Source organism: Mixophyes fleayi, chromosome 2 (assembly GCF_038048845.1).
Source record: "Mixophyes fleayi isolate aMixFle1 chromosome 2, aMixFle1.hap1, whole genome shotgun sequence".
NCBI lineage: Eukaryota > Metazoa > Chordata > Amphibia > Anura > Limnodynastidae > Mixophyes > Mixophyes fleayi.
Window position 1 is genome coordinate 166715520 of NC_134403.1, and position 21930 is coordinate 166737449.

The following is a 21930-nucleotide window of genomic DNA, read 5'->3' on the forward strand; positions in this document are numbered from 1 at the left end:
CCATTGGAGATCACTAAATATGTGCTACCATCCCTTTTAGTTCTCATGTAATCATTGTAGATAACATACAACCAGTAACACCAGCAGTCTTCTGGTACTCAGTGCAATGTTTAATACATGCTCCCATTCTTTGTGTTACACCTCAATACCACTGCTGTTTCCTCAGTATTTGTTCTGATCTGTTTGAATGGATCTCTGTTCTTATTCTTTATGAATGGACAACGATCCACTACCTCTACTCCTACTGTGTATGCGCTTTCCAGTATACGTTCTCATTGTGTAGATGTGGAAGACTGCACATAACCACCCTTCTTGTTCAGTAGGTATGACACAGATCTCAGTATCTGTTCATGTTATGTACATCAGTTTGGACAACTCACCAATGGCATTATTCTTATCATGTATACAAGGTGTATTTTCCTTCCAATATTTTGTGGACATTTCCAGAGGTGAAATTATTAGTAACATGTAAAAATAAATAATTAACATACAATAACAACAGACACCAGCATATCTCATAATTACCATCAGTATTACCACCGTTCTACAATTTTACCCTTCCAAACAGTAAATATGATAAAATAGTATATTATGCAAAGCATGTGACAAATAATAAACATGATATATACATTTGTAGCTTTTGACCAATATGTCCCTTTGTATAACATAGCATACAGTATAAGCTGGATATAACAGTACTTTATAGCAGCATAATGGCCTCACACACTAAGATGTTGTTAGTGAACAACTCAAGACAGCACGTGTTATCAGATTGCAACCTATACCAGCACATAACAATCTTATGGAAGCTACGGATAATGGTAGAGGTACATTGACACTTTACTTTTACAGCAAATAACAGTATCCTTACTGTTTCTCAAACAATTGCTTCCAGACCACTGCTGTATTCATACATATAATTTTCTTATGTCAAATTTAATGGCAGGTCATAGAATTTGAAAGAGCATGATCGTAATGTTTGGGGTGAATCCTACATGCTTTATTTGTAGTGTGTGTATGTGGGTTGGAGGAATTAAGGAGACATTAATGTTTTGTTGACCGCCAAGGGACGTTTTTGTTAGGTAGCCTAAATGTGAGTTCTGCAAGTATCTTAGAAACTATAGAATAGGTAGTTTATCGACATAGCAAATGGAAAAGTATTATGTTGTAGTTATGGTTTTAAAACAAAGTTGGATTTCTTTCTATAAATATGAAAAGGTGGTTGTGTATATTGTACCATATGGGGGAAAAGCTAGATAGGTGAGTGGACCTTTTGGCGTTAGTTAAGCTTTGATGGCAAGTAATTTGTAGGTACAGTAGTTTAATTGGGGGGAATGAGAATTATTTGTAGGCCAGAGTTATGCCTTGATTGATTTATGGTTTACATTTAGTAGTGGGCTTGTTTTAGTGTAGGCTCTTTTTTTGTAGCGTGATTAGTAATAATGACATTTGTTAGGTAGCTCAGAAGGAAGTTGTAGGCTTCAAGGAAACATTTAATTAATTTGATACAGGAAACTTTAGGAAAGAGATTTAAGGACTCACTGAGCATCTCAGTGTCTTGGCACAGGCTTGAAGAGTGAGTCAACTAATGTGACTTCAAGTAAAAGCCTGCAATGTCGTATGTCAATGGAATCATTGAGGGAATGCAAAATTCAGGACACTCTTTATGACGGCGAGGGGATAGGCAGCTGCTCTGCTTACTACACCTGTGTTGTGAGTACTTACAAATACAGACATTCAGAGGTAGAATACATTACTGAGACCGAAACACCAGCAGCCAGGCATGATATTGAGTCCATGTCCTGTTCAAACACCCTCTGAAGTGCCTGAACTTGGTGTTGCCAAGTGCATGACCGGAAGACCACTGCATTTTTTACGTGATAGTTGTTGGCACACAGCCAGCATCATTCGGAGATTCTCCAAGTACCTCCCCATTACCACCTTTCCACCATCTCACCTATCATAGCAGTGAGCCCAGGGACATTACATAAATTAAAGAAAAACATGATAATGAACTCTTCTTTCTGCCCCCCAGAGGATGCCATCCTAGACATATTCCCCTTTTGTGTCTATATGGCAAATAAGGTCCTGCATTGGGCTGCAACTCATATTGTAGAAAGTCGAGCACTCAACTTCCTTTTTATCTTCTGCTTTAATGGAACATTTGTCAGGGCATCCATGGAATAATGACATTTTATAATCAAGTAGCAGATTAAAAAGATGTCTGTATGCTCTTGGTATCAAATATCAATATGAACCAAGCTCTAATTTCACTCAATACTATAAATATTCTACAAAATAATAGCACATTATAATCAGAAATATTATAATACTTGACAAAGAAATAATAATAATATCAGTCTATGTTGTAATTTCTGGAGTTCTGATATAAGATAACTAGTTTTATTGGGCAGTTGCCATGACTTATCTTTAAGTTAATATAAACAATAACAATTTGAATCATACAACCAAAATGACACAGAACACATGTTCAAAACAGTTTATTTTATTTATCCTTTTTTTTGTTGTCAGACAAACATATTGATTTCTGGACCACAGTAGAGGATGGAAACCTTTCACAAACTTATTTATTTGAAAATACAAATATAAAATTATACTTTCCACATCTATGATGTGAGAGACCCCCATCCACATAGTAATTTACAACAAGGCTTCGAGAAGCCATACACAAAGACCTGAAAGATGCGATGCTTGAGATAGAGATAGATAGATATATATATATATATATAGATACATACATATATATATATAGATACATACATAAGTATATATATATAAAAAAAATAGTCACTACCAAAATTCTCATCAGTTCATACTAAAGTATAAAAGTAAGGGCTAGGTCTGCCACAGTGCCATTAAGGTTAATTTGTGTTGCGATACATAGACCCACCAGTGATGCTTAGTTTTCCTTTCAGAAAAAAGCTTGGGATCTAGAGCTTACAATACACATTAGCTTCTAGATTTTAGAGCCCACCTCCATCCCAAGAGAGGCAAACACATCTTACACTGGGTGCTTTGTGCAGTTTATCTTAAGCATAGGTGACTCCTGTATTTCTTCTTATTCCCTATCTACCCTGTTAGATCGAAAAAAAAAAATTGAAAATAAATTAAATAATTTGAAACTCATCTAAAGAACAGTACATTCTGATTGTTCAGTGATTTAAGTAAAGTTCGGGTGGGCAACTTGGGCTACTTAAAAACATTACATTTCTTTTTTATTATTTTTTTTCTTTTTTGTTTCAGTTTATTTTTTTTGGTAAAGTCATTACAGTATATTGAAGTATTGCTTAACATACAGAAATCTTAGTGTTTACACATGTGAATAGTCAGATACTGAAGACTCATGAATAGTTGTAGGATGTCAAAAACATGACTGTATGTACAGTGTATCTTGGTAACAGCAGGATTCCATTGACGCCATCACAGATTTGTTAAGTTTCTTAGACAATCAGTAACAGGCTTGGTAATATCACCGTCAAAAGAATACCACACAAGACACCTATGTTTTACAAGTTAAATACAAGTTAGTGTTTTTGTAAACAGTTATACATCACACATAAACCATGAATGACTTGTAGCTGATGTAATAAATAATATTGCTTTAGTTGTGTTTATGGCAAACATGTACAACATCTGTGTGGCTATGTCCCTAGCCCTCATTCACACTTAAGGATAAAATGACATTTTTCATGTAGCTGAAACAAAACAAAAAACAAAATAAAATACAAATTAGTACACCTTTCAGGTCGTCATTACCAACAATTACCCAACAACTGAACTAGTCTAGTACAATGTGCCTCATTCATCAGCTGTAAACTGCTGTACAATGATAAGTAGATGATAGAGACAGAGCCATGCTACCTTAAAGTCCAAGCTACAAGTTCAACTTAAAGTGAACATTATGGAACCTAGGAAGAAAAAAAAAATTATACGTCAAGCTTTATTTTAACCAAGGGGATCGTGCTCATTAAAGGGTTGGTGTTTTCGATAAGAGGTTAGTCTGTACCAGCTGATACTTTGTAAAATGGCATTTTCCTGTTATGGAGGGAATCTGTTGTACTGTAGAACATACCTTAGTATTATATTAGCACACACTATGACCTTTTGCTGTTGTTTATGGAATAAAGTCGGGTTATTTGCATAATAGAGAAATATTATACTTTTGTGTTACTCTTTTCATACTATACCAAGATACCTTAGCTTATTTTGTTCTTTGTATCACTGTCAGGGACAGTTATATAGAGGTTTACGCTTACTACCAGGGTCTCATTACGTGCTTCAGATTGACATTTGGAAGGCACTGTAAATCTGTAGCCCACTGTGTCTCCACTTAAGACAATGATTTAAATAAAAAAAAACAGTGTTCATTTACAATGGTTGTTTAAGCTCTAGTAAAACGAGATAGAACATGGCTTGGCCACAGTTTAAGATGAAGGTATTTTACAGATTTATTCTTTTTTTTATTTTATTTTTATACAGTCCAACTTGAGCATCACTAATGTCACAATAAAAGGCACTCTCCATCATAGGGTGCCAATCATGTGGAAATAACTATTTTTGAAATATTAATTCAGTAGTATTTGAGAAGGGTGTTATTTATAGGCATTACTTATTAAAGAAGCAAACACTGCATAATGTTATCTGCATGTCTAAAAATTACGCAAACAAAATACAAGCTCCATTCAGTCCTACTTTGCAGGACATTATAAAAAAAATGGATGACATAGCTCCAGTATAACATTACATAGTAGCAGCCAGTCTCATGATTTCATTGGTAATGAAGCCACTGGCAAATAAAGTGTATGCGGCTCCCTGATGGCCAAACTCGCTTTCATCTAACACGTGTACAGCAGGTCTCTGTTCAGTTCTGTGCATACTTGTCGACTTTCCTGGATTGTGTGGGAGACTCCTGAATTTTCGGGAGTCCCCGGGCACTCCGGTAAAAGTAGGCCATTCTATCTTTCTTGTGACGTGGGGGGGGCTCGATGATGCTATTCTCAGAACCAGGCTCACCTCCCCTACATGCTTATAAGAATTGCACAACAGGAGGCGGGCCTGCCATGACACAATCCCTGCACTTGCAACTTGGACCTTTCCCTCTGGGATCTTCCGGACAGGAGTTTCAAAAAGTAGGCACGTATGGTTCTGTGTGAGCTGCAGCACCTCATGTAACTTTACTACAAGTATTAAGATATCATTACATACATAACCTTAATGTATATGGAAAACAATGGCTTCTTGACGTCATTGTCAAGTATGTTAATACTGGTTGATTTTGGTTAATTTTATCCAAAATATAAGAATGGTAAAAATTAAAGTTTAAATAAAAGGAGGGCAGTTTGTGACATCGAAGATGCTTTCTATGTGTGTTGCTTTCTAATAATATGCTTTAGTGACAAACTACAGAATGTATGCTGCCAATGTGTAATATGCACAGGCTATATTTTCTAAAATACATTTTTACATCAATCTGCAAATGTTACTATAGACTGAACTTATCAACAGTAGAAAAACGTTACCCTTATTCACCACCATGCCATTTGAGCAGTTGTAAGGTTCTCCTTTGTTAAATACAGGCTTTGAATAACTTGGTGATTACTTGGCTTGGGTGATTTACTTGGAAAACAGTTTTTTTTAGTAAGCTAATTAACCCAGTAGAGATGAATAACATTTTTTAAATTGTTCGACATAATAATTGGCTTATTCCGCATTTGGGCAACAAATTTTGCATGTTTCACCATTGGAACTTGGCCTTAAATGTTTCCAGTACTATACCAGCCACACCATAGTGGAGAAATATTAGAGCATCATCGTTGCCTCAGCTCTGTCCATAGACTAAAAATTTAGAAATATTGGAATTGTGAAGCAAAAACAGAACTATTATTGCATCGCCAGAAATGGTCTATTGCGGCGCAATACTCCTTGTTCAAGAAATGTTGCTCATCTCTACTAAACAACCTTGCCACCGCCGCTTAGATGCACTTCAGTGCTCTACACAATTAGAAGTACTGGCATGAAGCAGGAGGCTGGCGGACGAGGGCAATGTTGATACAGGTTAAAAAAATGAGACGTATATTTTATTCTTTTCACATAAACCGCTGTGGAAGTTTACAATAAAAATGTTGGTATTTCCCTTGGTTTGTTTCTTCCGACTGCTATTAATAATTTATAATTCTGCACATTGCTATGGACTACTGCAGTCTCATGATGTAGCAAACTTTGGAATGTCCCTCTGAGTTCTGTGTAATGTAAAATCTTTCCCCTCTGCTTTCACATGACATGCTAAGAGCAGTGAGCTTATGTTTGTGTAACAGGCAGCCATATTTTGCAAACTCCAGAGAGATTATGAAAAAGAACGATTTGAAGAAGGACAGCTAAGACACATGCTTAAAAGGTACTTGCTGCTTTAACTATGCTGCACTTTTTAGTTATGATGCAAAGTATTTATATAGGATAATTAACTTTTATTCATTATTTATTTGGAACGACAATAAATACAGCATTAATGCCCCGTTGCTTAAATATACTCCACTAAAACTTTACTCTGAACACAAAATATGCACACAAACAAGTTTCAACAGAATCCATTGATGCAATCACTTTGCCTTATGAATTGATTGAGAGTACAATTAATGTACTAATCAATTATAGTAAGCTATGTAATGTTATTACCTGTGCATCCAAAAGTAATGTTTTTATAGGAGTACATTCTACTGGTTATAGATATTGAAAGACATATATAATAATCTAGGGTTATCATGCGGCTGGAGTATAGGTCTAAAGACAAATGGCCTCCATAAAGGTAATACCCAATAGACTGCAGGCATAAGACTATGGTGCATACAATATGTCAAGATGGATTTTTCTTTTTTGCCCCACATACTCATATTCAGGCAAAAAAGCCAACCTACAGGAAACTGTAGAAAAATTAGTTTATTTTATGATTTATGCACATTTCATTAAGGGAATTAAATCACAAAAATCAACTTTACTTAGATTATTCTTCTGTAGGAATATTTCCAGTAAAATGGTTTCACTAAGTGATTTCTTAATTTTAGATTTGTTAGGTGATTCAGACAATATTTTTGCTCTGCTTATTTTGACCATTGTCTATAAATTGCGTTACAAAAACATCTAGGAGTCAACCTTTCACAGGACAAAGAAAGAGTATAGAAAATAGCTGGAGTTTGTGAGGAAATGCAGGTGGATAGAGTTGACGGCTAGCCAACAGACTAGTTTTATGCCTGCCTGTGTATATGTACACGGGCAGGCATAGTCACAATCAAACCTAGAGAAAGACAGGATCACAGCATTCTACACCACTTAAACAAAATAATTTCACATATTATATTAAAAACAGGTGACAAAACACTCTAAACTCTCACCAAAAAGTGTTTTGCATGAAAGAATGCACATCTTGTCACTGTACATACACAATATGTTCACCTTACACACTTGTGTTTCAATGGTGCAAGTTAACTTTTTACATTAAGAATAACTGCGATTCCATACAATTACAAGGGGGCATATTGGATTGCCAATTTAAGAGGTGAAAGGTAACCTTACTGTGTACTTACCTTGATACTGTGTGTTGCCTTTTACTCAGACAAGTATCAAGTTTTTGGCAGTTGCTATCTAATAAGGCGTATCAAGCTGTGATTTCTGCCTAATAGGTGGCTACTTTGGTCATTCTCTACTTACTTTAATATAATTGCATCTTGACATTGTATCTGTGACTATACACTAGATTTATTAATAATCACATCTATGACCGTACATTAGATTTATTAATGATCAACATTGTGGAATAATGGGATTTGACAAGCTCTACTAAATCGAGTAACTGTTTCCTCAGCAAGTTTCAGATGAGGCTTGCTAAAGCTTACTAATTGGCAAACTTCAATAGCTTTGCAATTGAAGTAAGGTTTTCTCTGGAAGCCCCAAGCCACTGAAGCTCAGGTAAATCTTGACCTATATGTTTATGAGTCTTGTAAAATTAGTTACACTCGGCTTCGACAATGGTAGTTGACAGAATGCATGTTCAGTTCATCTTTTAAATTAAACTAAAGACTACATGATGACATCTGCGAGTCATGAAAAATATTTTTTTTTGAGACTGACAAAGCATATATTACATATAATATACTATGCTACCAGTATTTTAGCTCACCTTTTTTGTATCAATTAAAAAGGATAGCTAATTGTATTTCTCCAACCAGCAGAGAAAGAGGTATTACTCGGTAGAGTATGTCTAGTGAGTGTAACATAAGCAAAAAGTAACAGGAGGTAAAAAAGGACACAATAGAATAACATAACTTAAATTGCTACTCAGACTGGTGTCACAACTGTGTTTTGGAAACTGTCTTTTGTGTGTTAGTAAACACAACAGATTGCTGCTGTAATTTCTAGCACTGAAGTCTATAGTCTCTTCTATTTACTAGCTGTTTGTAAAGCATGTAGTGCTTCCGCCAAGCAGGTAAAGAAAAGCTGGTAAAATATAAGTCCCTTGAAAAACACTCCAGCCTGTCACACACAAGCTGTAAAAAAACTATTAAAGCAACAAAGCAGGATTTTCCCTAGCAGGTATAAAATAGCTCCAAGATTTTTCTGAACATCTGTTAACAGCAAAAAAACACAAGTGTGACTCCAGCCTTAATACTAAACTATTACTACACTATAACAGTCAAATCCAGATGTATCAGATTACAATTATGGTGACGGTAGAAGGTCACCTTGCTTGAAGAATACCTGTTGGATCTCTGTAATTCCAAGTAGCAGCATGCTGATGTGTGTTTATTAGCAGTAAAGGAACTAAACATATATGAGTTGTTGCCAGATATTGCCTAATTGGGACATAATTAGATGTAATTGCTACTATAAATGGGCAATTAACCCAGACCTACATTTACTAGAATATAAGAACCTCCTATCTGACAGGCCCTGATGTAATTAAAGAGGTTTTCCACTGCGGGCAACCACTTCTTAATAAATTATGTCCTCTGTATAATAAACTTCAGTCCATCCATAGGCTTCAACAGAGCTCCTTGGAAGCTCTCCCGTAGAACTCTACTGAAGAGTTCTGGATAGCTTGTGTGCTCTCCTTTACCACTGGCTCTGTGACACAGGTAATATGGAGGACACCCATTTTGGATGCTTTATTTATTATAAGTAGGTCATAGGATTGACTAAGAAGGCCGGGACAGCAACGGTGTGATAACTCGTCATTTGAGTGCTATTCCTCAGCGTGTCTGTAACACGAATTTTAAAGTTCACTGCCACGGACATTCATATTATGACACAAGTGATTGGGAGCTGACAATGTACACTGAAATACATGTGCAAATCTATAAGACAATGTTTCGGATATACAAATAATTTTCTGCTACTATATCTCTGTTCTTTGCCAATCTGTTGCTCACCAGCAGTGATTGACCTACAACAATAACTTACTGAATGCAAGCCATGCATTTCATTAGAGCAGAGAAAAGTACACAAGGTGGCAACTAATGTATGGGAATGGGATTAAGTGTAGATGTAAACAAACAAATGTTGGAATAACCCATTCTGTGTGTATTCAAGATATTTTTATACACACATACTATACTGGAAACAGTCATTTCCTACTCACCCTCCTTAAAGAATATTTAAATTTCAATACAGTACCAGACACAAAGGCCAAAGTACAGCATTTGGAGGCAGGGATGCGACAAATGTACATATTTATCATTATGCTAATTCAATTAAAATATCATTTACAGATGTTAGAATTTACTTTGAAATTATGTGTAATCTAGTTTACTTCTAGATAAAAAAAAAAAACAAGAAAATAAAATTCATGGATAATTGAAGTACAGGTAAGAGTTCATGTAATCTACAAAATGTTCTGGCTTGGTAACATGATGGATTAATGAAGTGATTTCCAGATCATACATTTAGCGAGCTTGGCATAAGAATCACACATGACGTCACCAGAAATATAGGTACTCTGTTGCCTTGAACATTCACTGGTCAACTTGTGTTTAGGTGTAATAGACATATTATGCCTTAGTATTCTGAGGCCGTGAGGTGTGATGGATTGATAAATTGTATGTGTAGTCACATACCAAACTAAGTATAGTTGTTTGATTTCCTTGGTTTAATTGGGATTGCTAGATGTTTTATTTCAAATTGTAAGTACTTGAACATCTCCATTAAGAAAGACATTGTTAGGGCTGGGGTCCAATGAGAAAACACAACCTTACAAGATGTAGTTACAGTTACGGAGAGACACGACCCTTTGTCCTTGAGTAAAATAAAGAGACAAGTAAAATTTTGTGCTAGCATAGTTTACAAGACCATGAAAGTTCTATATGAGTGGGGACTAGAGCAAACCTTGGTCTAGGTAGCCACATTTAGAAACAGAACATGTTTCACAATTAAACTATGGGTCAAAGGGACTCTTCAAAAGGTATATAAACATGTAAAACATATTCACACAAATTATCGATTTCTTCTGAGCATTCTTAAAAAAATATTTGTTTTTCTCTTAGTAAAATCATTTAATATACCATGCCTCCCTCTTTAAAAAATAAATTAAAAAAAATCCAGTTTTGCATATATAGCATTAGCATTTAAGGTAGTATGGCATTCCCCTTTAATATCAAGGGAGGGTAGGGAGATCTGCAAAATGCCTATTAGAGATTGCCAGCATTTGTAGCATTGTGAGACCTTTGGTTAGTTGAAACCACATCAGATTGATGAAATAACAAATAATAATAATCATTTGAAAAAAACAAACAAAAAACTGCTCCAAAAAAAATAAAATTTCTTAAATTAGAGAAAGTTCTATCCTTACTGGTCCTAAATCTGAAGAACTACATCTATTTTTGTCTGTAATCTTAATTACATACATCTACCAATATTCATTATAAGAATAGGAGAAAATGAATTTGTTACGTTAGCATCAGGACAGCACACTTACACAACAGCCACTATTTACACTGCTAAGGTATTGGTGAGGACAAAAGAATATTCTATGAGGTGACCGGGAATGAAAAGAAAATATGTAATGTATATATATTTATATATATATGGAAGTACAGTACATTATCAACATTAACAAAATATTTGCTTTTAAAAAAATCCCCTGACTTTAAAGATTAAACTTTGGGGAACCACTTTCACTTTATTTTTTAGTTTTATCTTTTATTACATAGAACTGTTTGGTTTGATTTTAAAATGATTGAATTTTAATGATAAAAAAAAAAATCTAGATAAACTGAAATGAAAACTGACTTTCCACATACAATTGTGGATTATAAACAAAGCTAAAAAAATAAAACAATCCTGTTAAGTCAGCATGTATTACCTCCTTCACTTATTTGCTATTCCGATTCTAGTTTACGAATGGTATCACTACCTGTTTGTAACATTTATAAAAATAGGAGTGCAGCAGCTTTTGTTTCAGAAATGTAGCATTCAGTGTCTTGAACTGGCTGTATGAAAAGAAAAGAGTACCAATTTTGTACATGTAACAGTTAAAACAAAATATTAAAACTTGGCATATATATATATAAAAAAAAATAATCATACAACAGTGCGTTAATGCCATGTATACCAAGTTGTATTTTCTGTTGTAGGCCTATTAGTTGATGTTAAAAATTAACTTAAAAGATCCTTCATAAGCTTCCCCAAGAGAGGACCAAATAAAAAAAAACAGCCAAAATAAGCTTGTGCAAATAGGAAATTGTCAGTTTTCCCTACCAGTCACAGTGCAATGATGTTCTATAACTTTATTATTATTTCTATAATAAATTATTCTTTATCTCCTCTATGGTGATCATTAGAGCACTGAGGTATTAAAACAAATGGTTTGCATTCCTAATTAGTTAAAAGAGAACACAATGAATATAAAGTAACATTGGGTGAATGATGCCTTTCCTATACGGCATGTGTCAGTCATTGGAGACAACAAAATAGGAATTTAACTCAAGAGAAGACTACAGATACATAGAGCAGCTGAAATGGCTGGACAGTAATTTGATCTAATTTCAAATACATAAAAAAAAACATGATGCGCTTCAAACGTTAAATAGTTTAAATATTAAAATTGTAGCTTCATTTTCTGTCTGGGTTTTTTTTTTCTTATCCTCAAAACAACAAAAATAGAACTAGACTTTTAAGCTGTGCACATAGTTTAAATAGGTAATATGCTGGTATGACACTAGTACAGTTATCAGGTCTAAACACCTACACAACAAATTTAACAGTGTTAATCTAACTAATAGGGCACATCTTGGCAACTCATTCAGGGTTTAATCTTTTACAATGCTGCTTTTTTATCCCCTGTATTGTTCAGAGATGCGGTAGATTGCTTGCCCTCACAAAAAATATATATAGATTTTTATTTCTCTTTCCTAAGAGTTTACATGTAGTTAATGGAAGGTTATTTACATCAATTCTGTTTTAAGAATGAAATTTCATAAAACCTTAGAATATCACCTCTTTCAACAAGAAAAAAAGCACTTATAGAAAACCGAGGACTCAAAAATTTCTCGTCCTTAAGTTATTGCCGAAAATAGAGAGAATCAGTTTAACAAAGGGAGACATCACAAAAAAAAATCTACATAATCACCTTAGTCAGCTGCTCTTTTACAGTATGTACACCATGAAACTGAATCTTTTCCTCAGTACCAAATTAAACCCTACAATAAATGTTATCGTGTGCTAAAACCCAACTTTATATTTATTTTCTTTTAGAGGGTTATTTAGGCTATTTGTTTTTTCTTCTTACATAATTGGTACCGAAGTTTTCAACTTATGTTAAAAGTTCAATCTCTGCTTTGAGCCGTAACAATAATGAAAATAAAGACATGTAAAAATAAATCAAAAACTAATACCTCTACTATAGGGTTAGCGTCAACTAAACACAATATTAAAAAGAAACAACATAAAAGGTGAATCAAATGTAACCCACAATCCCAAATGCAAAAGGAAAATAAAAATGACAAAGCAACAATAAAAGCAATAAATGTCTGCACATATTTCTCTTGTAAAGAAAAAGCTGTAGATTCTATATAGCACAGCAGGTTCATGAGATGACGAGATTGAAACAATAGCAGTCCCTAGAATGCCATCTCCAGTTGTGTTTCTGTGTTTAGATCTTGTACTATTGATAATTTAGTACTCAAGGTCTGATGACATCATCCAAACGTGGGACCATTCAGAAACTTCTCCCGGTCTTGCCTGGGCATCCAGACAAATTCTACAGTAGGAAAAGCAACACAATTAATCTTAATATATACATTTAAAAACTTACAAAACATTACACAAAAAAGCATTTGCAAATCTATTTTCCAGCATTAGATGTACAGTAGTAATTAATTAGTAATTAGTAGTACATTAGCAGTAGTAATCAACTTTAGGTTATGTGTGGATCTTTCACATTTAGAGGTACTTGTTGACACAAGTAATTAATCAATAGCACTTTCACCTCATACATTTAAAACCATCAGGCTGTTTTACGACAACTGTACTTGAACCTACATATAATAAAACACAGTTTAGGAATAAAGCAAACATGCATTCATAGGAATCCTCATTAGAGCTTAAAATAAAAAAAAAAAAAAACGAACAACTTTTTTTTTTTTTCAATATTTCCGTAACAATCAGCGCTCATTTATAACTGTGCATCAACAATGCACTTAAGAACCATTTGTTTTTATATAGGCCTTCCCTTTGGTCCAATACACCAGATTATCTAGGGATATTGAGCTTTTTACAAGAAGGAAACATGCTTCTGAATTAAACAAGTCAGTGAAACTAGCATTTCCAACAGTACTTATTAATAATCCATATTATTTTTTAATTACTTAGCCACCATATGGCCTGCCAGGGAAGGATCAACTAATCTCTGCTGGTAATATTATCCATTTCACACTTTACCTTGGTTGCAGAAAGAAAAATTAATTTGTTTACTTAAAACACGCATCTGACAACTACTAATTAGGCATATTAAATATGTCTGCACTACGCTATGAAAAGTCTCAAACCAAAATCAGAATCTGAGGTTGGTGTGGGACTAACATGCAGTCAAATCAAGTCAACAGTGAGTGGGAAGTGAGAAAGAATGAGATAAATCAGTTCAAGAGAACGTTAGGCAAATAATTAACCATTCTTGCAGATAATTATTTAGCAATACTGAATTTGAATCATGAGCTAAGTAAGCTACAGAAGAGCGAACGCATGCAATGTATGAATCATTGTTTGATTATTTGTGTTGACGTCCAATCAATTTACACGCAGTTGTAAAAGTGGGCTGTCATCAAAAATGATGTAAACAATGTAATAAGTGCATTTGTTATGTTTTAATAGATATGCAGTGTGTGATAATTCAATGATAGGGTTCCTTTTTTTTGAGTTGACGGGTTAAAAGGACAAAAAGGGGTTAGCAAGCTCCATCTTCACATAGAAATATTAAATGACTATAAAACATCAAGGCAATGGCTGAAGTACAGCACTACAAAGCCATTTTCAGCATTCTGCCAGTTATATATTAAAAAGCATCAAAAGGCTAGGAAAAAAAAAAACGTGCTAGGGAATAAATTCTAAAGTTCACTTTGTATTTTAGGGGAGAAACAAAAATGATAAGTACTTAAAATACAGGCAGATCAAATCAGCTACACTGTAATTTCAAAACGTCTGTAGCAGAGCAATTTTTCAAAATGGGGGAAGCAGCCAAAATGCCTAAATATTATTGTAGCTTCACAAGAGAAAATTAGTTTAATACTTCACAAAAAATTGCAGCTCCGTTTTATTCCTGAAAGAGGTGCTTGAAGCGCATTGTGAATGACAAGAACGCCGGCATTTATGCAAAATGACTAGAATTTACAAAGAAATATACTGTGATGAATTTAAACATCTGGTTATTCCTTTATTTTCTTTTAAGGTAATCGCTTAACAGTGCTCTCACCGGCAAGCGGAAAGAGCAGCTTCTGAAGTATTGCTTTTCCCATTTGTGTGGCACCTTGTTACAGCAAATACAGAGAGACGGAGTAGATAAGGCATACTTAGCATAATAAGGTGGTTATACAATGCAAATTAGCTGATAAATAATGATAAAATCCTCTCATAACCTACAGTGATGAGAACATATTTGAATGGCAGTGTGAGGAATCCTTTTACATATATCCCTTAACATTGTTGTGCACTTGCATGCCTATAAATGTCTTTCTATAGTAAAAAGCATGTTTAGGAGAGGAGGGTAATAAGTAGCTAATTAGCTGTGCAGCTTCCTATGTCTTCAGTAAGAGGCAGAAATACTCAAAGACACAGAATACAAATTGTTGTTATCCCAACATCCAGCACAGCAATTCTTAAAGAAGGATGATTAGATAAGATTTATTGAAAGTCATATTAATGAAATGTATCCTGGTAAGAAACATTACAGAATCCTGCGGTGAATGTTTACGTTAGATGGCGCGTGTATAGATTTCGGCACGCTACGACGAGTCATTTAGTGTCCACTATGAGTTCACTTTAGAAAGCATTATACAGAAGTATAATGTCATGCCCTCTATTGAGCATGTATATAGAGAGCATTTTCTATTACAAACATGGGTAATGTATAAAACTGGAGCTGATGACCTTAAACCTCAGAGGCAAGAACTAGACATTAGCCACAAAAAAACAACACTACCCCATATTAACAGTAACATGCAATACTGTAAAGGATATGAAAGACAGTCTCATCCTCCTAGTATGAGCCAGTGAGTAAAGTAAAAAGGAACACAAGAAAGACTTTGTACTGCTGGCTACTGCATATCCAACACCTCAGTGTCTATCTTCATTCTGCCAACCCACCCCTGTTCAAAGTGCCACTGCAATGCTTATTTATAGTCAATTGTTGAGTAGACACCAAATTTGCACACACCATTAATCAGTTTATTGCAGTGTATTGGTTATGCCAGTATAACTATATTTAAAATTTTTGTTTTCCGCATTTTTATATATTTTGGAGCGGACAGATAGGGCTTTCTGTTGTTGCCAGCGTTTATATGATTTCAAAATATTACATGGGGAAAATGAGGAACTTTCGTGATTTTTCCCTTAGCTTTTTCACTTAACTCAACTCGTGAAAAGCACACACTATATTATTTTGTGATTTATAGCAACACTAAATGACTGTACTTTATTTTGCGTTTGGGCTGTGTGGTCATGTTTATCTTTTTTGAAACTACTTTTTTTTACACTATTTTTAAGTTTCTCTTTCAACCTTCTTTTGGTATACCATGAGTTAGTACGCAATACTATATAGCACCACTAGAAACTGTCCTGGGTTTTATGTACCACTGGTTGAGAAACACCGGGGCCCAGCATGTAAACACATTAGCTGTAGCAGACGTGATCTGAATCTTTCTAAATGTGAGCAAGTTGATCACATCACCAGTGCTTTCAGCATTGGCAGGTAACATTATGATGCAATGAGATAGCAATGGTCTAATCAGCAACTGTGTTACAAACTATAATAGAAGGCTCTGCTGTTATGAGCTAGAGTTATAGTTTACTAAAGTTAAACAGTGTCTGTCTCAGACAAAGACGACATTTATGAGAATTCATTACTAACAAAAGAGTCAAACTGAAAGTTGGGCTGATTCTGTACAGCAACATGTATGATGTGTTGTCCCCCTGAACATTAAAAAAAGTGCATAAACCGTTTAACTATTTATTCTCAATATTTTTATGAAACATGCTATTGAAATTGACAGTATACAAGTGTCGGTAATATATGGTAGTGTACTACACACTGAAAGATCAAGTATTGCCATTTGCAAGTAGAGACAACAGTTCAATGTAAATTTTTCTAGGTAAAAGAAACGGCAAAGAGCAAAAACACACATACATAATTAAACAGAGAAAAGTCAAAATGTTAGGAACCTGGAAAAGATCCAAATTTAGTATGCCAAGGTGATGTCTTAAATTGAATTTTGTAGTTTAAACATTTTTAATTTCACATAATTGTTCCATAGTTATTAGAGGGAGAATGTCATCTTTTGAGTGCAGTATTGGCACATTGGTTAATTATGCAGTGTGGCATTCTGTGAGCACTGGAACTAAGCTGTCAGCCTTTGTTTAGGAAAGTACAGTGTTTATTAGAATAAATGATTTCAGCATTCATAGATTCAATATGGTTTTTGTCTTGATAAAAAGACAAGTTTTGGACACATCAAGAAGGTGATTAGGAAGGTATAAGTTATGCAAAGAGAGGCTTTGCTGAAATTAAACTCTTGACAAAACATCTCACACTTTAGAATTAACTTATCTAATTAAAAGTGTAAACAGGATTTAGCAGTGGGTCACAAATAAAGTGGATTATTTCTTATTAAATTACCATTATAATATGTAGGCATATAGAGTTGCTATGCTATGCACCTTGGGCCTGAGTCATTAAGGAACTTAACTTAAGAAGTTTCTTATTTAAGTCTCCTGGACAAAACCATGTTACAATACAAGGGGTGCAAATTAGTTTTCTGTTTTTGCACATAAGTTAAATACTGACTGTTTTTTCATGTAGCACACACATATCAACTTTAAATGTCAGTGTACAAATAAAGTATTTGTGTGCTACATAAAAAAACAGTCAGTATTTAACTTATGTGCAATACAGAACACTCATTTGCACCCCTTGCATTCTAACATGGTTTTGTCCAGGAGACTGAAATAAGAATCCTCTTCATTTAAGATCCTTAATGAATCAGGACCCTAGTGTGTATACTGTGAGATTCCACCACATACAAGTTTCCCAACCATGAGTACATTTTGTCACTAGACCAGTTAATATTTATGCTTTGTTTATATGAATTTATATGAAGTTAATAAAGGAAAATATAAATCTCATCACCAATCTTTGACCCCATAGATATGGGGCAGGGCCAATAAATGATTTGAAGAAAGAGGAAACCCTATCACATGCCAAGAATGTCATACTCATTTTGTGCCCTATCTACTGTTGGCTTACACATACAAACCGTCATCTGTGGGGAACAATACTGAACCAGCAGAAGGAGGTTGGATTTATCCAATGCGCACAATAGTAGAATAAAAGGTGAAACAGATGTTAGGCACCGAAAGGTTAAAAGGATGGTGATATGTTTATGGGTTGGTGAAGGAATGAAGAAGACAGCAGATTACATGTATATATTTCCATAAAATACAATGGTAGAAATTAGAATACCTTAAAGTGAGATGGCAACCAACCACCTGAAACGTTTCAATGGTATCCATTTGTAAAGGCTGTTGCAATCAAAGGGCCCTAAAATTGTACAATTGTTTAGTTTGTCAATTCCCTCTTCAACAAGAACAGATATCTGCATTTCAGCTATATATTGCAAGGCTGGCATGAATGTGCATTTTTTACTTTATATGCTGTACTCTTGTAGGTAATGTATAATATTTAAAACATTGCACAGCACAGGTGCATAAATAATGTAAATGGAAAGAAAATTAACATTTTGTGCCATTTCTAAACATTTAGTCATTGGAGGTATGTAGCCAGAGGTGGCTGCTGGGACTTACAGTACAACAGGCTGCTTAACCTTTATAAAACCAGATCACAAAGTATAAGGGAACCCCAACTAAGAAATGCTGCCAACCTCCCCTCATCTGTGCGCTGCAATGGCCCTTGAGACATAATAGCACGGCAAAACTGCAACTTGAAGGCTGTTCTTTCATCTGAGCAGCCCATAGGTTGCCATTGTCAAGCTTTCAAATGCACAGAGAGCTTTTCCGGTAGGTGAGATATGAAATGAGACAAGTTTGGAAGGTTTAGAGTGGGTAAATTACCTTAGTACTGTTAGCTGAATACTAATGTTACCTACTTGATAGTACAAACAAACCAAATGAGATTTTAAGGTTACCATGGTGACATGATCATTGGAAGAGGAATATAACCAGGTTCAAAGGGTTAGTGATTGAATGGCCACTGTACAAGAAAACAAAGCTAACATCTAAAAAGAAACCCAGTATGGAAAGTTCTGAAAATACAAGAACAGGAAGCAATGGGAAATACTTTTTCTTATTTTAAGTGAGAATTATACCGATAAAAATAAGAGGCTTACAAAACTCTAGTTACCGTGCACAGCAGGTTTAGGTTGTCTGAGTTGGCTTCATTGTTAAATGAGCCTCTTTAAATAGGCCCCATAAGGCTCTAACAACTGCAGCAAGCGGAAGTATTATACAGCTGTAATGCAAAAGTATAAATATCTATTGTGTCTCTAATATTGTCAGCCAGGCTGATGTCACACTGGATGCTCTCATTGTTATTGTGGCAACGTGTGTGTTATAAAAAAGAAGAAAATATAGAAGTTTAGCATGGGGGGAGGGTAGGGGATAGCAACTGGGGGATATAAACACAAAGAACGCAATCAAACCAAAAAATGTCACTTCTATTTTCAAATAATAAACATGCACTATGCATCTCCCACGTTATCACTGCATCAGACGCCAGTGTGATACCAGCTCTGCTGTGACAACATGCAATGAGTGTTTTTCATGTTAAGCTGTGAATCAATAGAGCATTAAACCCAGTAACAGATAAATTACATACTACAGTACATATTACTGTATGCAAACTTCCATCCTTATAAGGGCACATACACACTCAGTAGAACAACCGTTTATGTATACCTGAGGTGCAAGCGGCAGGAATGTCTGTCACAATAGAGATCATTACTACTTCTGCGGTTACTTAAATGCTGCACCCAACTAATATAGTGCATTCTGCATTAAATCTTTTGTGACAATATCTCAAGTCTAAAATTTGAATGGGTATAGTTTATAAAACAATATCTAATAGTGCACAGTACAATGGCAAATGCCAGATCATAGGGTCCTAGATAACAGCTATACAGAGGGGTACACAATGTGGTCCCTGACAAAACAGCAGCTAACAAAAAAACAAAACAAAAAAAGAACAAATGACCAGTAAAAGAACAAAAATATGTATTTCTATATATTGTGTTCATCATTAATGGTTTATTGTGGTTTTCTGCAATATGAAGTAGATGGAATGAAAGTGTAAGAAGGGCCGTCATCACAGAGATCAGCTTTCAGATTAATGCAGACGATCACTTTGCCAAACCATGCCGAGTGAGGACATCCTAAACAACTGCACTACTGTGGCGACATCACCATCTCTTACACCAGCACATTGGTATACTATATTAGGAGGCTTGTCTAAGTGCACTAGGTTACTTATTCACATACATATAACAACAACCACCCTCATTTTAAAGTTTAATTTACTAAATGCTATCTCCCACTTGCCATGCAATATTTATATTTGTTTCTTTGTCACAGGGAAGGGGGTGTTACGGTTGGCAGCCTCCGAAGAATTAAATGCACATTCATGCCATCATACAGCAAACAATAACACTTTGCGGTCTGAGACGAAATGCATGCAAATTTCCATCCAGATTTATAAATCACTGTAGCATAGCCCATTTATTATTCTCGTTGGCTTTAAAATACATTAGTAATTCACTTTATGCTTTACAATAACAAACTGTAACATTTTAAAGTTAGTTACACAATATATCACAAAGAGGCATGCAAATGTTAGACATCCCTGCGCTTTAGAGAAGTTTTTTTTTGGTTTTGTTTTAGGACGGGAGGACAAACAATAGATTCTCAGGCAGTCTGCTTCTCTTCTCATATGAATAAAGGTCCTTGCAGAGCGGAGGACTCTAGTCACAAAGTACCTGAAGCAAACAGGACATAACTGAACTTGGGCCAGTTCATGCATCTCGTACATGGAGATGTTTCATTGCTTAATTCAGCTTTAAGTACCTGCATTACATTTCTGCCCTTTTGTAAATCAACATTCTCTGACTAGAGAGAGAATCCGCTGTAAATGAGTGTAAAGATGTATCCTGCATTACTGTACCACTGCACACAGTGCTGCAGCCATAATGTATTATTGTCATTGTTCCACATAAGCAAATGGATTGGTACAATAACTTGTCATTTATGATTACTTAAAGAACTGCACTGTAAGATGTAATAACAGTGGCATCTTAAGTATTAATACACTTTTGTAAGTATGCTTAAATGCGTGTTTAACAATAAAAGTGTTTTACTTGCACTGTGTTGAAATGCAATATAATAGGTAAGTAATACTACAATGGGCTCTGTAGCTAATATTTCTGAAATATACGAAGATCTTTAGCATTAAAATGTAACTTACAGCCTAGCTAACATTAAAGATAGCTCATGGATTTAACTTCAGAACATGAGCAGTAATTTGTGGTGCAGACCAGTTAGTGAAAGCTTAGGATACACAAAACTGTCTCCGTCTGGACAAAACCAGGACATTAAAAAGGATGGACGTTATACTTCCTCATCCATGGCAATGCTGTAAGCCCATGAAACATTATGTGACATATCTTGCATACATCCTATCACTCATTTATCAAGGTGGCCAATAAAGGTTAAATACCCTGGTTTGAGACCAAATATTGGGTAAAAGATGTTCATTGCGACCTTAACGGATGAGCAGATATCAGCCAATAGTTTTCTATTACTTTCATAATGCAAGAGACATCTTGAGCAGTGAGGTGTGCAGTTTTGAAACAGGTCTATTAGTAACCTCAGCTGCAAATATAAAACAATACTTTTTTGTGTCAATAGGTTAAGTGAGCCACATAATAAAAAAAATGTGCATGTAATTTACTCATTGCTCAAGCAGTCAGGGAGTAAAAACCCCATCCATCGTTTTCAATGTTACAAAAATAGGAATACCTCTAAAAAAAAAACTAATTTTCTTTATATCCCACTTTTTATGTAGAGAAGCCTGATGGGCTACTACATATCCATGCTCATCCTCGGTATGGCAGTGAGCTTTACGGTAATTAGTGTTTGTTATGAAAGATCGTA

General features: G+C 34.9%; 1 protein-coding gene across 7 annotated transcripts in view; it reads right to left on the reverse strand.

Annotated features, from left to right (window-relative positions):
- Positions 1-2490: 2490 nt before the first annotated feature.
- The window catches only part of MSI2 (musashi RNA binding protein 2), a 474426-nt gene continuing 454986 nt past the window's right edge, over positions 2491-21930 (reverse strand). For 4 of the 7 annotated variants that reach the window (XM_075194928.1, XM_075194930.1, XM_075194932.1 and 1 more), the window contains 2 exons: positions 18233-18310; positions 2491-13264 (listed from right to left, as the gene is read on the reverse strand). In XM_075194928.1, the coding sequence (XP_075051029.1) occupies positions 18269-18310 (42 nt within the window). In that variant the 3' untranslated portion in view covers positions 2491-13264; positions 18233-18268. The remainder of the gene's footprint in view (positions 13265-18232; positions 18311-21930) is intronic. The other 3 variants (XM_075194929.1, XM_075194931.1, XR_012688009.1) reach the window with 2 other exon arrangements.